The sequence below is a fragment of the Struthio camelus genome, chromosome 5 (genome assembly GCF_040807025.1).
Source record: "Struthio camelus isolate bStrCam1 chromosome 5, bStrCam1.hap1, whole genome shotgun sequence".
Classification (NCBI taxonomy): Eukaryota; Metazoa; Chordata; class Aves; order Struthioniformes; family Struthionidae; genus Struthio; species Struthio camelus.
Window position 1 is genome coordinate 26,747,423 of NC_090946.1, and position 15,918 is coordinate 26,763,340.

The 15,918-nt window shown below is 36.8% G+C and overlaps 1 protein-coding gene across 36 annotated transcripts in view; it reads right to left on the minus strand.

The window, feature by feature from the left end:
* HIPK3 (homeodomain interacting protein kinase 3) overlaps positions 1–15,918 on the minus strand; it is a 111,085-nt gene that overhangs the window by 20,724 nt on the left and 74,443 nt on the right. For all 36 annotated transcript variants that reach the window (XM_068945228.1, XM_068945246.1, XM_068945229.1 and 33 more), the window contains 2 exons: positions 5,655–5,778; positions 1,092–1,211 (listed from right to left, as the gene is read on the minus strand). In XM_068945228.1, the coding sequence (XP_068801329.1) occupies positions 1,092–1,211; positions 5,655–5,778 (244 nt within the window). The remainder of the gene's footprint in view (positions 1–1,091; positions 1,212–5,654; positions 5,779–15,918) is intronic.

Consider the following 15,918-nt stretch of genomic DNA (forward strand, 5'->3'; position numbering starts at 1 on the left):
GTTCTCTCTTTCCCCAAAGCAGCATTTAGTCTGATACGAGAGATTTAACTTCTGAAAGTTAACAGCCTTTGAAAAGTAGGAAGGCTGTTTGCGTACAATATACAGAATTCATTTAAGTTCTCTTGTACTGAAAGGCCAAGTGTAAGCTGAAATGTAATGATCAGCTGCATGGAAGGTCAGATAACTGGAGTAATCACAATAATGTAATTAGAGCATTCTTATATTACCTGAAGCCCAAAAGCACCACCCCATGGCATTAAACTTGGTTACTCAGCACAGTAACCATAAAGAGTTACACATTTTGTGCTTTGAGCTTGTCAACTGGTTACCATTTCAGAAGTTTTATTTTAGCTGTAACTGTTTCTTTACTCCCCAAGTCCCCTGTAAATTCTGTGAAACAATACCAAGGAACAATACAGTTTAAAACAAAACTCTTTACATCAGGAGGAAATTAAAATTCTGGCTCTGCCTAGTGTATAATAATGTTTCTTAAAAAGAGGCAAAATGAGTAGACCATAAAGAAAAAAAACAGTTTCAGTTGTTATTTCATTGCATTGTAACTTTCAGCCAATGAAGACTATTTAGCAAAACATATAAAGGAAATGAGGCATACACAATCACACTGTTTCTTAATCCCCTTTCTCTTTGGATCTTTCAATCCCGAAGCCTGTTTTGATCAAATTTGACAGAGCAATTTGGGTCTCAGAGATAAATTCTTTAAAGTGAAGTGAAAAATCAGTGACTGAGCCAGAGAAAGACTTGCTTAGTATCTTACTGAGATACAAGGCTTAATTTGAATTCAGTTCTCATTACCTGGCACACGTGTCCAAACTAGCAACCACCAAACAACTTGGAAGCAGCATAAAATGCGCCTTTCCAGCTGGTACTTAAGGGACATGGGAATGAGTTCAAAGCACTATTCTTGAAAAAAGGGGAGGGAAGGGAAAAATGGAAGGGATAGTGAAGGGGAACAGACACAAGTCACAGGACATAGGGGAGGGAGCTAACAGTACTGTAAGCGAAGCTTGGTCTCTTCGGTTTCTCTGTTCATAAAATAATATATTTTTTTTCTAATATATTATACTGTTTACCTTTAATCTCCAACTTGAATATGGTGTATCTGTTTCTCTGCAGAAAAATCTTGCAGTTTTCGTTCCCATGCTTAACAACTGCTCCCCCGGCAAACCTTGAGTCTGTGAAATGTAACGAATCTGAGGAAGAAAAAAAAATACAGGGAACAATTTAGTGCTGTTTTTCAAAATCTGATCCATATAGTTAAAAATTTGTCATTTCATATAAAAAACAGCAACAAAACGAACCATCCTCAGAGGACTGAGATTAAGCAACTACATCTTCCATAGGAGAGAAGTCTAACATTGAAAGCTTCATACTGCTGTGTTCGTTTCTTTGAGTAAGCTATACACAGCCAAACCTCTGAACTGACCTATAGAAACAACATTTTAACATCTAGTCAGAGCTGAGGGGTTATCACCTCAACTCATTCAAACGCTTAATACATGATAACTGTAAACAGAAAAATTAGCAGACGTACTCTGTGTACAGAAGTAGTCTTGATTTATTCGGCATATTCTTATAATGCAACTCTATAAAAAGCACACATACTTGCTCTCTTTCCATTTTATCCCTCTTTCAGATGTGATACACCTGCACTGCAACAAAATCTTCCACTCAGAAAGGCAGTGTGCAGATAGCTTCCCCTGGAACCAGCCAAAGGAACAGTCCTAATCCCTTGGAAATTTTACTACTGCATTCAATTGGAACAGACAGGCCACTGGAAAAGGTGGAGCAGTCGGGGATAACGAGAACAGAGGAAAGGAAAGCCAAATGGAGAGAGTGGTGAAGTACAGTGAATCAGAAACCGGAAGAAGAGGAGATGAATTCAATAGAAGACATTTGTCTTGAGAACTAGGAGCATTTGAGAGGAGAAGAACTGATGGGAGACAGAAGAGAAAGTTACATCCAACGCTTTTAGTAAAAAATAAAATAACAGACTAAAAAGGGCCAACTACATGCAATGCCACCAACTTTTGATATTTAGTATCCTCCATAATTCTGTAGACCATGGAGTAAAAAGTATCCCAGTCTGTTTATGTTTCCAGATCATTTAGTTGTTATACCTAAGAATATTATCAAGTTGTGACAAATGGGAAAAAAATAATGAATTTCTTCAAAAATTTTGTAGTTAAACACCTCTGCATGTTTTCATAAAGCATAGAAGGCATTGCTATTTCCCACTAAAAAGGTACAACTGTTAGTGATTATACTAATTTTACCCAGTAAGAGCTTACTTTCGAGGGCTACTTTTTTGGCTGCTGCATAGCAGGGGCACAGGAAAAAACATAACATAAAGCATTTTCCTTTTCATTTACTAGATGACACATACCCACTAGAAGGAGGAAGTGAATTTCCTTGAAAGCTACCTCTTAAGAATGCTCTACTCATGTACACAGAAGAGAACATTTAATCAAATTTGTCTGAAGCAAATTTTGCAGACCTCCTTAAAGATGAAAACAGGCTGGAGAAACGGGCAGAGAGGAATCTCAAAGTACACAGGGAAATGCAGAGCCCTTCCCCTGGGGAGAAATAACCCCATGACCAGTACAGGCTGAGACTGACTGGCTGGAAAGCAGCCTGGCAGGGGTCCTGGTGGACAAGCTGAACATGAGTCAGCAATGGGCCCTTGCGACAAAGGCCAAAGCCTAATGCATTAGCCAGAGCATTGCCAGCATGTCAAGGAAGGAGATCCGTCCCCTCTACTCTGCCCTGGTGAGGCCACAGCTGTAGGGCTGGGTCCAGCGCTAGGCTCCCCAGGACAAGAGAGACAAGGACCTGCTGAAGCAAGTCCAGTGAAAGGCCCCTAAGATGATTAAGGCACTGGAGCATCAGTCACATGAGATAAGGCTGAGAGAGCTGGGACTCTTCAGCCTTGAGAAAGAGAAGGCTCAGGGGGGAACTTATCAACACATATAAACATCTGAAGGGAGGTTGCAAAGAGGATGGGGCCAGACTCTTGTCTGGTCACTGGGCACCACTGAGGAGAGGGAATGGGCACAAACTGAAACACAGGAAGTTCTGTCTGAACATAAAGGAAAACATTTCTTTATTGTGAGGGTGACTTAGCACTGGAACAGGCTTTCCAGAGAAGTTGCAGTCTCCATCCCTGGACATAGTCAAAAGCCGTCTGGACACAGTTCTGGGCAACCTGCTCCAGGTGGCCTTGCTTGAACAAAGGGTTGAACTGGATGATCTGCAGAGATGCCTTCCAACCTCGAGCATTTGGTGATTCTGTGAGCTGGTCTGCCTAAAGTAAGGTGATTGCTGCTGTTGCAAAAGCGGTTATTTATACCTCTTCTTCCACTGACACTTCTCTTGTGAGGATCAGACAAGTCACCAGACAAGATATTAACTGATGCTTCTAGCAAACCTGAATGATGTAGTTGTCATAACTAAGTGCCTTTTAAACTCACTATTCATTTGTAAAGCAGGCATCTTACGTGCATCAAGATTAGCTCTTAATCCATTTAGTTCTTGAAGCAAAAAATAGCATCTTGGAAGGTGGTTGCCACTGGTGATAATTCTATTTACTCACACTGTCCATCAGGGCTTAGGTCAAACCATGCTGGGCCTACAGACAGGAAGAAACCAGTGACTAGAAGAAGATGTCAAAGAGATCTTACCGTCTAAAAGTGGAAGGAAAAAACCCTACTCAACTAACAAGCACTACAAAGATAAATGCTATACCTGAGAACTCAGAGGAGGTCAATGACAGATTCAGGGACAAAAAGTATTCCCCTCATCAGGCAAGTGCTCTGCTCCCTGTGCTCTGCCCTCCTGCATGTGCCTGCGTTTGGTATAGAGCAAGAAGGCTGCAGAGGAGTGGAGGGAAAGAGGAGCTAACTTTGTTTTTGAAATGAGATTCTGTATTGGTCTCCAAAAGATTCCTATAATCGTGAGAGTGGTCTTTATGCTTTTATAGAGAGAATAGTACTTCTCTCTATACAAATTAGAGGCTCACAGCTACATGCTCCAGTTGCCACATATTTAGACTCTGGGCTGCTTCCATAAGGAAGAACACAGATTCTTCCAAGGGAAGAATCCAGAGACTGGCAGAATCTTGGAGCACTGACAACGTGGTCCAAAGCCACATTTCAGACCCAGAAGCAGCATTTACCTATATTTGTGACTGGGGTCCAAAGATAAGGAACTACGTTTACAGATTCTTCCTTACCCACAGCAGCATCCATTTAAACAGTCATTTACAGCAGTATGGGGTAAAATGTGGAGGTAATTCTGGAAAATACGTATTTTAGTCGTTTCTGAATTTCCAGGTCTTTTCCTGTAGTCTGTCTCAAAACAATAGGTAGACAAGCTTGCCAAGTTCTTGGAAATGTTTGATACAGTACTCCAGATTATTTCCAAAATAAATGCCTTCATTTTTTCCTTATAAAACAAGGTGATCTAGAATCTTGTTGAGGGTAGCTGTTTTCACTTTCATTCTCCATATTAACAGAAATGCACTGTACAAAGGTCTTCTAACGATTAGTCAAGACATCAACGGGTGTTTTACTCATGGATCACCTCCTACCCATTAAACACCAAACTTTGTGCAAATGAAGGAAATAGAAATATGGTACATGACTGATATCAGCACAACATCAGTATATTCCCTGACAGCAATTTTCACTAAAGAAAAGTAAAACGCGTAGATTTTCAGAAGAGTACGTCTGGTCCACAGAGAACCAAAAGCCCACAATATGAAAAACAAGATTTGAAAAACAAGCAGCATGCTGGAGGAAGTGACCCTAGACTGAATGTTGAATCAAATACACAGAAATTAGCAATAAGACAGTGCCATTACAATTGTGATTTTCAGAAGTCTTCATTACTTTCCAAGACCAAAAACAGATGGGAAAGTCAGAAGTCTGATTATGTTGTTCCTTCCAGATTTCCACGTTATGCTAGAAAATGACCGACTTCTCTCTCTAAATGTTTTAAACGGAAAATGTTCCAAGTCTTTCATTAGAAACAATAAAACTTTTTTTTTTTTTTAATGCAGCTCACTGATGACAAAGCTATTGGCAGTTGAAAACTCCGAAGTAAAAGGCACAGCTTTCGGTTTTATCATTACATATATACAGTATTATTACAACTGTTGATTCTAGTTCCTCACAGAGAAAAGGCTCTAAAAGCTTTGAGCTATGCTGGATTTCCAGAAAGCATCAGAACTATGCTGAGGACAACTAATCTCAGCATCTGAATTGAGATCCCAGAGTTAACTCTGTTCATGGCAGTTCAAAGAGAGATTACAATGCAATGATGGCAGCCACCGACTTCAGTTTCCATCAGAAAAAGCAGCTTCAATAACAACATTTATTTTGCAAGATAGGAAGGGGGGAAAAAAAAGACTTAAATTGAAATTTAATTCAGAAAAGCAGCACACTATATAGTTCTGCTCTGGAAACAGGATTTGTATTTCTAAGACAATCACTAAGGCTAAATTAAAAGCATTGAATAGATTCAAAGAAACATTACTTTAAAAGGGATATAATTAGCATTACAAATCCTTAATTTAATGATCTGAAATTTGTAAATTGCAGAAAGTGTGCATATACTTGTGAAATTATTTCTTCTACCTGGTCATATTCCAGTGCTCCAGGGTACAGTGGCCATCCAAGAAACAGTTCTGCAATCACACACCCCAACGACCACATGTCTATGGCTTCACAAAACGGCAATCCCAGTATGATCTCCGGTGCTCTGCAAATTAAACGTGGTTACTGAATTTTTTCCTCAGGGAAAAAAGTAATTCAACAATCCAAGATGATGAAAACATCTGTTGTTTGAAAACATAAGCTATTTACTTCATTAAAAACATAACTTCAGAAATTGCATTTTTCTTTATCTAGATATCAACATGTTAAGATTTTGCAGCTCTTCTTGAGACATTTTCCCTACTGATACCAGTTTGCTATATATATGAAAACGCATGATCTGCCTGAAGAATAGTTACTGATTCAACGTTTTTGCTTTTCCTCCAGTATGACCTCAATCATTTTCCCACTCAGAAAGTCATATAAGAACTACATTCTAAACAGAATAGGATGATTTATCTCAAAAAAATAGATATCTGAAAATACAATTGCATATTCAAAGCAGTATATTCAAAGCTTTTTAAAATATCAAATTAGTTACATAATTGCAAAAACTCATTTGCACTCAAACCAGTTCCATGTGATCAGTTTTTAAACCACTATAGTGAAACCACTGCACTTTTCTAAAGAGACTAGGTCTTATTTTTCACCTAAAACAGAAGTGAATTATTTATTTAACAAACTGCATTTGAACTTATTTCTGTACTAAAACAAACACACACATAAATACATTTCTGTTATCGAGGAACAAAACTGAAGTATTCCATAGATATCAGGGAGTTTTATTTTTGTTTCTCTTTTTAAAGCATCTCTCCCACTTCATTCAAGTTACACATACAAGGAAAAAAATTAAAATACATTTGCATGGTAATACAGAAAGAAGCCTGGAGACATAAAATACTATTTAAAGTATCACACTATAACGTGATTTAGTTTTAAAACAGACAATTTGTTGTTAGCTTATCAAGTAAAAACCAGTAGGAGGGTGGTTTAAACATGTTCGTTTACATCACAGCTGGGCAGAACAGCCGCATCCCACTGGCCACATAACATAGCAGTGAGAAAAATCATAAGTTCTCATCAATGTAAAAGCTCAAGAATCCCATACGTTAGCACACGTCGGTGGATCATTTTTAGCATTCTACACCCAAAACAAAATCTCTAAACATTAACAAAGACCTAAATACCTGCTTTATCTTATCCTCTGACATTTACCTTTATCAAAATACTCTTCAATTCACAGAAGTGCACTGTATCATGAACACATTTTTATTTTCAGGCTATTTTGTGGTTACCCATTAGACCAAGGGCTAGAGTATCTTCTTCACTTTTTACATATCTACTGTCTAAAAAAAAGTAGTAGTTGACAGAATCCTTATGTAGGTGTATCCCCCTCCTCTGGCTCCAAAGTCTTTTGTGTAACAGCATAAAAACTGCAAGCTTGGCTCCCAGGATATGTGTTCACTGTCAAGGGAAAGACTCCTGAAGTTCTGACCCATATTTGACCAGTAGAATTACACTGGCTTTTGTTACAGGAAAAATCTCTGAGACTTTGCCCAGATAAGAAAGTCTCTAGAATAACAGATTTTATGACATATTTTTTCACTTCACTTTTATACCTGTGCTTCAGTTTATCCCATTCTTGTCACAAACCCTGTTTTGGGTGCAATTTTATGAAGGATTAATCTTGTCAGTAGCAGTGAAACGAGATAGGCTCAATTTTCTACTGCATGTAAAGTTTTCATTGCAATAAACTTTGATATCAAATGTATGTATTTTTGTAATGTTAAGATCATGACACTTCAGTAAGTATTAGATAGTTTGTTATCTGAGAAATAGATTTAATACATCTACACACCACAAGACTAGAAATAACAGTAAGAAACGTCTGCACTCCCCTGTTTGATGGATTCTTCTCTAGGCACTGTTGTTAGGTATCTTTGCTAAAATATGCCGCCTTTGTTGTATTATGTTACAACTCTGAATACTTTATGAATATATACAGAGTCTATGGATATAGTGGCTTTAACAAATGCATCTGCTAAAATAAGCACTTCAAAAAAACTCTTGCATTTACTCCACAGTCAATATGTGCATTCTACAAAAATAGTCACAGTCAGTCAGTCTGTCTCTTGCCTTTTTTGAGAGACAGGATTGCAAATAAAGGAAAAATAAGGTTAGAAAAGATTAAAAAATAAAATAAAATAAAGCTTTTACTAAGGTTACAAGATATAATAATCAGTTTTTCCTTGGTACCAAGTAGTTCTGTGATACCATTAAAAATGCTAACAAATCTAAAGAAAAGAGACATACTGAAGAATGAACACAGCTCTTCACTTCTCAGCACCTAAAAATCTATCAATAAATGAACAGGAAATAAATGTGTTCCCAAAAAGAGCTCCTTAACAGGTTACTACAGTACAATGAACACAAATAAATCTCAGACTAGCTTAAAGTGAGGAAGATAAACAGCTCTTACTGCACGGATATTTAAAGGTGGTTGTTTCTAAGATTCAACTCCTTCTATCGTGGCCTTCCACTGTCCCTTGAAATGGCACAGTTGTCCCACCAAAGACACAGTAGAATTTTTATTCATTTGTGTTTTTACCAGCTCAGGTATTTTTGCAAAGAAAAACAGTTTGTTAATCTTGTGCTCAGAAGTCACTTTTAATTTTTTTTTTTTTTTTTTTTTAACTTCCAGTTAAGAACTAATTTGGAGTGGGGAAGAAAGGGTTAGAGAGGGATGTCATTCTTCAAAATATTTTGTAGATGATCCACAGTTCTTTCTTACAATAAGAAATATTTTCATACCTAGTTTAAGAGCAAAAATCTTACCTTTCTTAACTACGATCACAGACATTAAACTAAATGGTAGGAATTCCAGGTATCCTAATACCATTACACTTAACATCGGATCACTCAAAAAAGACTACAAATTAGTACTTCTCCAAAAAAGAGAGAGCACACTGCCATTTGATATCTGCTACAGATGACAGGATACCCAGTACACCAGAAGCTTCCATAGCCCCCATCTTAATAAGTAACTTCTGTATTTTCCTATACTGAGATATCAATGAGCAGAACACAAGAACTTTGGTATCCTTAATAAGAAGTAACAGCAACTAGTACTTAAATGACATTAAATGCAAGATTTTACAGCAAACTAATATCTATTTTCCTCTTATCAATGTATTTACAAAAATTAAAAACACTGAAGTAACAGAAAACGTTACTTAGAATTTAAGTGCACTATTACTAAGCTGGAAAGATTTACCTTATTAAGTAACAATTTCTAGATTAACACACCTATAAATGTTTTCTCACTCAATGTAAAACAGCTCAGTTCAGCTCTGTTGAAGCAGATGCTTGCAATCATTGGAAGTACTTAAAAAGATGAAAGATACAAATAAGCACTGGCTTCAATCTCTTGTTTAGATAGTAATATTTCCGCTTATTACATCACAAACCATGAACACACATATTTCAGTATTTTATTTGAGAAAATAAACCATAGTTTGCTCTCTTAACTAGAGTAAAGACTAGAAAGTTTCATAACATGATACTAGCTTCAGTATGTTAGCCAGCTTAGAAAGATGCAGTAAAATAAATAAATTTGAAGAAAAATGAAATAATTCCTCCTTCTGAGGGAAAAATAATAATAATTTTAAAAGAGCAAAAATGGAAGAAAAATCAAGCCTTTAACATAATAACAGAAAAAATCCTCCAACTTTCACACTAGATGAACAAAGAATAAGCAGCAAGACAAGGCAAATTCAAAAAAATTCATGGCAAAAACTGTAAGGAGTCAAGCTGTTTCAAATGATGATTACCTATAGCCTTCAGTTATAAATCTAACTTAGAATAAAAATTAATATAAAAGCTAAACAATCACAGCTACTGTACATAATAAAAATCAAAGAGCATGAGACATTAGAAACAATAGCTTCCTGGAACTGCTAATTTTATGAAAAACTCTGTTGAATGCAGGAATAATTTCTCAAGTATGCTCCTACTGAAGATTTTACAATAATTACTCCCTCTCACACATATCAAACAAATTAAAGATTGAGCAAAACAAGAGGGACCATATATCTTTTATCTACGACATGCCGTCATTGACCACCGGGCTGCCGCCCTTCAGATGCGCAAAGGGTGTAGAAATAGCTGTCCTCCCCGCTGGCTCGCACTCCTTTCAACACACCTAGGCAATTCCTTGCTGGGACCAAAGCCTTTAACCACCGCCTACACCAAAGTGGCTGGGCACTGGCAGCACAGGTATCCTTGCCCCAGTTACCACTTCACTACTGCTCTTGGGTAGATAGATGGACAATTCTGAGTTCTCCTTTCAACCATTGCTTTTGAGCAGAAATCACCCATAAATTATACTGCCTTCACTATAAGATCTAGATCTCTATATCAACAATTCAACATGTAATAATTCACCCTCCATTTTCCTAATTCAAGGCTAAAATTAACAAGACCCAGAAACTTACGGGAAAAGCTGAACGAGTAAAAAAAACCTAAGTATCTTTCAGATAGCAGTCGTTTCACATCATACACATTTTAACATAGATTTAGCTACTTTATTTCCTATTAATTTTAAATTCCTTCCAAATATGCAGATAAGCCTGAGCTAGCATTTTAGTTTTCTGTAGACTTAAAACATGCCAAATAAGATTTTTAATACTGTCTCTCCATAAATTTTTGATTTCTATATATTTGTACAGTTGATGATAAATGCAGACAAAATTTCTAATCAGAGCATCTAACACAACATTTATACTCCTCTCATACAAACCAAACATTACTACCCATATTTACCCCTGTTCCATTGCAACAATATGTAATAATTTATCTGCTGGATAAATATTCTGTCATCACTATGATGACTAATAATACAAAGTCGTCATCAAAAGGGTAGATTTTTTTTCTTTTTTTAATGAGCTGTTCAAAGCCCTCCTGAGAGATCAAGAGAACTCACGTAAATGAATCTAGCTTGCAAGAGTGACTAGAGTCCAAACGGGTTCCAAACCTGAGAATAAAACTGTTTTCCACTACAATTACTAGCACAATGCAAGCATATACTTTATCAGAGCAATAACCAGATATGGGTTGAGATGTGTAACTTGTCTTCCAAAGAAAAGAGGATTAAGAGAAAGATAAGATGCAGCAAAGTGAACGAGAGATGGTGATGGGCACTGTAACAAGTACGCTCAAGTACAGTTCCTTTTCCTTAACTATCAGTCTTTATTATGAACGTGAAGTGCAAACCTTTCTAAAAGAATTCCAAGAACTTAGGAAAGATTTTAGGCTACAGAGATGAAAATCAAAGTATCAACATTCAGTTAAAAAATAAATAAATCACACACTCGCACAAGTACACTTCAATAATCTGAAGGATGCAATGGGAATGAACTATGAAGTGACGAATTTTGCGGATGATGACAGATATAAAGAACAGTTGGTTCTCTAGAGCATTTGTCATAGCCTTCAGAAGGAATTTCAAATATTCAATGAGATCAACACAGTGGCAGACAGGATAGCTTACATGGTGCATAATAAAAATATTGAAAATCAATGCAAATTATTCATTCATGAATTAATTACCCCAAAGAATCAATAGGTTACAAATTAATCAACTTTCCAACGGAAAAAAAAAAAGTCTAGACAACTTTATGGATAGCTCAAGAAAAATATCTTAACACTCAGAGAAAAAATAATCAGGGCATCAGTACTTATTTTTAAAGGACAAAGACAAATCTGAAATTATTATGCCTTACATAAAACTAGTGATATTCCCTCACCTTAAATACTGTGTGTTCACTTTTGAATTCTGTGTTCAGTTTTGGTCACCCCATCTGAAAAAGGATACATCAAATAGAAAAGACGCAGAGAATGACAATATAAATTAAAGACTTGGAGATACTTAGATACAAGAAGAAATCCTGATTAGAACTATAAAGCTTCAAGAAGTAAAGAATGACTGAGCAGTAACATTACTCAAATTCTATAAAATAATGAAATAGAAGCAGACAGGTGTTTCCTCACTATAGAAGACTAAAGAATCCTCCACCCTCTTTGAGATTAAAGACTGATTTCCTTTTTTTTTTTTAAAGCCAAAATAAAATTAGCCTTTGAATCATATATTAAGAGCACTTAATAACAAACTGACAGAAAAAAATAAATTAAACCACCAGTTTCAGATCATTGTACAACTAAACAGCCATTAACTGGGTAGAGCCTGAAGAAATTTGCAGCAGAAGACACTGAAGTGCAATCTTCTGTTGTAGCAAATTTTCTCCAGAAACCAAATACCAAATATATAGGCCGTGGATCTAATCACATAAGTATTTCCCATTTCCTACTACTGAAATCACTATTGGTGCAAAAAGATAGAAGACACTCCAGCACTCCTCTTGATCCAAATTAAAAAGTCTTTGCAATCTTCCTCATGGTCAGAGGTTTTTTTTTTATTCTGAATGCCATTTCGTTAGATTGAAAAATCACTTCAGTAAAATTTCCAGAAGTCTTTAATACAGGTCATATTACAAATAAGATGTTCGCACTTGAGTGAAAACAACTTTTTTTAAAAAACAAAAAGTTTCATAGTTCAGTTGTCTCTTGATTTCAAGTACAACTGGATATTAAAATACAGATGAGTAGTATCATGCATTAATATACATTTCTCCTTTGATATAAGTAAAACAAATTTTCCTCCCACCACTCTGACAGGATTGTTGCTGTAAACCTATAAAGCAAAATTACATCCGAATATTCACAATCTGAATTTTCTCGTACAGTTTTGTAATGTTCTTTAACTATATTGTGATTAGATATTAAGAAGTACATAGCTAATAGTTTGGTTTTTTTTTTTTTTTCAACTTTTTAAGAAAGTAAGAGGATTTAGACTGAAAGCAACATGTAAATTTTCAGAAACAGACTCTGGAAAGATTAGTCAAGTTGGATAGAGGCATCTGTGTCTATGAGGTGGTAGGAAAGAATCAAAAATACCGCTTTATATTTAAGGGCTATGTCACTATATATCATAAAAGACAGGGAAAGCAAATATATTCAAGAAGAGATGTAAAGTTATCCCTCCATTCATACTTCCACAGCTCCTTTGAAGGAGTTCTCTGGAACTCCAAATCTTATGTGGCAAAGGGTAACGCAGACAGGAGGAAACGAGTCACCATATCTTGTGCAAACTTCTAAGCATATGTTATCGCTATGCTGTTGTCTACAGTGCTGTACAAAAGAAATTTTCATTTCTTGACAGAAGAAACTTAATTTTAGCATAATGAAATTTAGTTTTCATGAAACTAAATAATGCTCAATGGCTAGAGAAGACCTATGCAACGTCCCAACCTTCCACTGTCATATACAGCCTACAAGGCTATGACATGCAACTGTCAGTTTAACTTTGAATACTGACTTTGATTTGACCTTAAAAAGGAGACAGGAGAGACATTTCTGATTTTAAAAGCTTATATAGAGCGACCCAAATATGTGATTACTTACAAAAAAGCTATAGCTGCAAAAAATATGAGCATAATGCTCAAAACTGAAGGGGGAGAAAAAGAGAAAACAAAAACAGAAAATTGAAGTAGAGCAATTAACAAATAAGTTCTAGGTTATTTCTTCAAACACAACAAAGTTAAAAGAAAGCTATCACAGCATTCTGCTACAGTACTGAAGAATTTTGTGCTGAAAGAGCCAAATTTCACTTGAACTTGATTAATATACTTTCTGCTACTGCCTACCAGAACTACTAAAGATCATAAATATGTAGAGTTTTTGCTTTTTGATTTTTTTCAGCTAAGAATAATAAAATAAGTGATTTCAACAGATTCTTTTCTACTTATTCACTATCTCTACTGAAAAGAGACATAGATTTTATTAAAACCAGAATATGTCCATGCTTTGGCCTTTTTCCTTGGTTTTATTTTTCTCAAAAAGACTGCAGCTTACCAAGGGACTTATTTATGTGCTTGCTAAACAGCTTTTGGATGAAGTTAAAATTAAGCAAAGTAGATGCTGATGTGGCAATTTAACGAAGAAAATCATTCATACAGAAAAATTACTCAGAAAAACTGGTAAATAAAAACTGCAACTTAATAAATTTTGTCTATATTTACAGTAGCAAAGTATTGATTTTCTAAACCTCAAATGAAGTTACTTACCAATGACTGAATTTTGACAATATCCTTCATGTACTTGCACCTGTATGCTTTACTGTTAACTGTGAAACCATCCTGCTGTGCTTCACCCTTGAAAGGGTCAGAATTTGCAAGAGATGGTCCCCAGGATGTTGTCTGTGCCCTGACCTCCAGGGAGGGACAGGCTGTGCCCAGCCGCACTGTCAGCGCTGCTGTCCTCCCGAGCGACTTGGGTGCATGAGTAGCATGATGCACCAAAGTGGCTTCTGAAGAACAAGGATGACTGATCAGTAACTCCCTCCTTTTCTTTTCGGAAAGGGAGCTCTTTTGCCTTCCTATAGAGTATGCAATGACTGTATGCATACTCCCAAACTGTGCCTCAAAGTACAGCAGGTTATGGCCTGCTACAGGCCTATATCAATCTCTAAACTCATTTTGCACACACTATTACTAGTAAAACCCAGACTCACTTTCTTCTGGAGGCTTTCAAACCAGTCAATACTGCCTTTCTGAGATGCAATAACTGGCCTACACATCTAACCTACCGAGATAGCCAGTGCACTGTGCTGTTCCTGACATTCCTCTCCATCTGCCACAATCACCTTTTTGGGGTTTTTTTGCTTGTTTTTGTTGGGGGGGGGGGAGGACATAAGAAACTTCCAGAAAATGAAAACATCCCAAAATCTTTTTCTGAAACAAAAACAGGCAGGGACGAGCTAGGGAATCCTCCAAATTCAAATTTTGAAGAAAAATAAGATATCCACTACATCGCTTGAAACCAAGAGACGAATGAATACAAGCACAGATAAGCTGCAGAACACCACATAGTGGCACAGCTAGTAACCTCAGCCCACCTGGGGAAGCCGTGCACAAGCAGTCACTCAAAGAGAGGATCAGAATGAGTGAGGAAATCATTAGCAATGATTTCCAGCTCTGGAAAAGCATAGAAGAAAAATTAGAACAGTACAGTCCGGGAGACTTCAAGGTCTCACAAATCAGTGAGCTAAGGAGATGCAGGATCTTAATCCCTTTCCCTTTGCTTTGTTGGTATTGATTTTGTGGGCATATACACTTCTAATTCAATAGAGATCTGCATGGACTTGCAGTGCCTGAACCTACAGGTTGACAAACAGGTATGGAGTTTATAAAAAGGGTGAGCATGGCAGCATGTGCTTGTAGCACCCTCATCAAGGACCTTACAAGTCAGTTTTGGTTGAAGACTTTACATTTTACCCCGATGATAACACTCCTATAGAAAAAACAAGAGAGCGCTGGATTGGGGCCTATAATACAAAGTCACGTTGGGCCTAAAGCAGCCAACGTCTGAGCCCAGTGTAAAAGGATGAGGCAAGGAGGCTGCTTTTTGTGCTCCAGGTGTGCACACAGGCACTGAACCTGCAGGTCACGCTGCAACAGCACAGCTCAGCGGGGACATAACAGCCAAAATAAACTGCAAAACTGATTACCAAATGAGTCCCACCAGACACAAAACAATGGTAACAGGTATCAGCTTCTGATACGAACAATAAGCATGAACCATTCTCCTCCAGCCACGCTTTTTTTTTTTTTTTTTTTGGATATAGTTCTCACTTTGACATAGTTCTGGTAAAATACCAAGGAATGCAAGGATATGGCTGCCATGTCAAAAATTATATATGAATCATAATATATTTCTTTGTATTAACTATCTACAAAAAATAAACAAGACTAAAGGAAAAATCTATCTTGAAGACGTAAAGGCAAATTCCATTCACTCGGGGGCAGCACTGGTAACATCCAGCACAGGACTATGACACTCCTGCATACTCCCAGGTGGGCACAACTTCTAAGGCAGCTCTGCAGCTCAGCTGCAAGAGCACTATAAACTATATTCCATTTGAAATCATTTTCTAGCATTCATCTGTTGCACGATAGTTCTCCATGTAGATATCTTGCACCAGAAACGAGCACATAATATACACACCTGAAAAAATAAGAAAATCTGCTAGGACCCTCTTCCATTATGAAAAGATTGTTCAGTGCTGACACACACCCATCTGTAGGATGCATAGTGATGCGCTGATGAAATTTTGCAACTTGGACTGATAAAA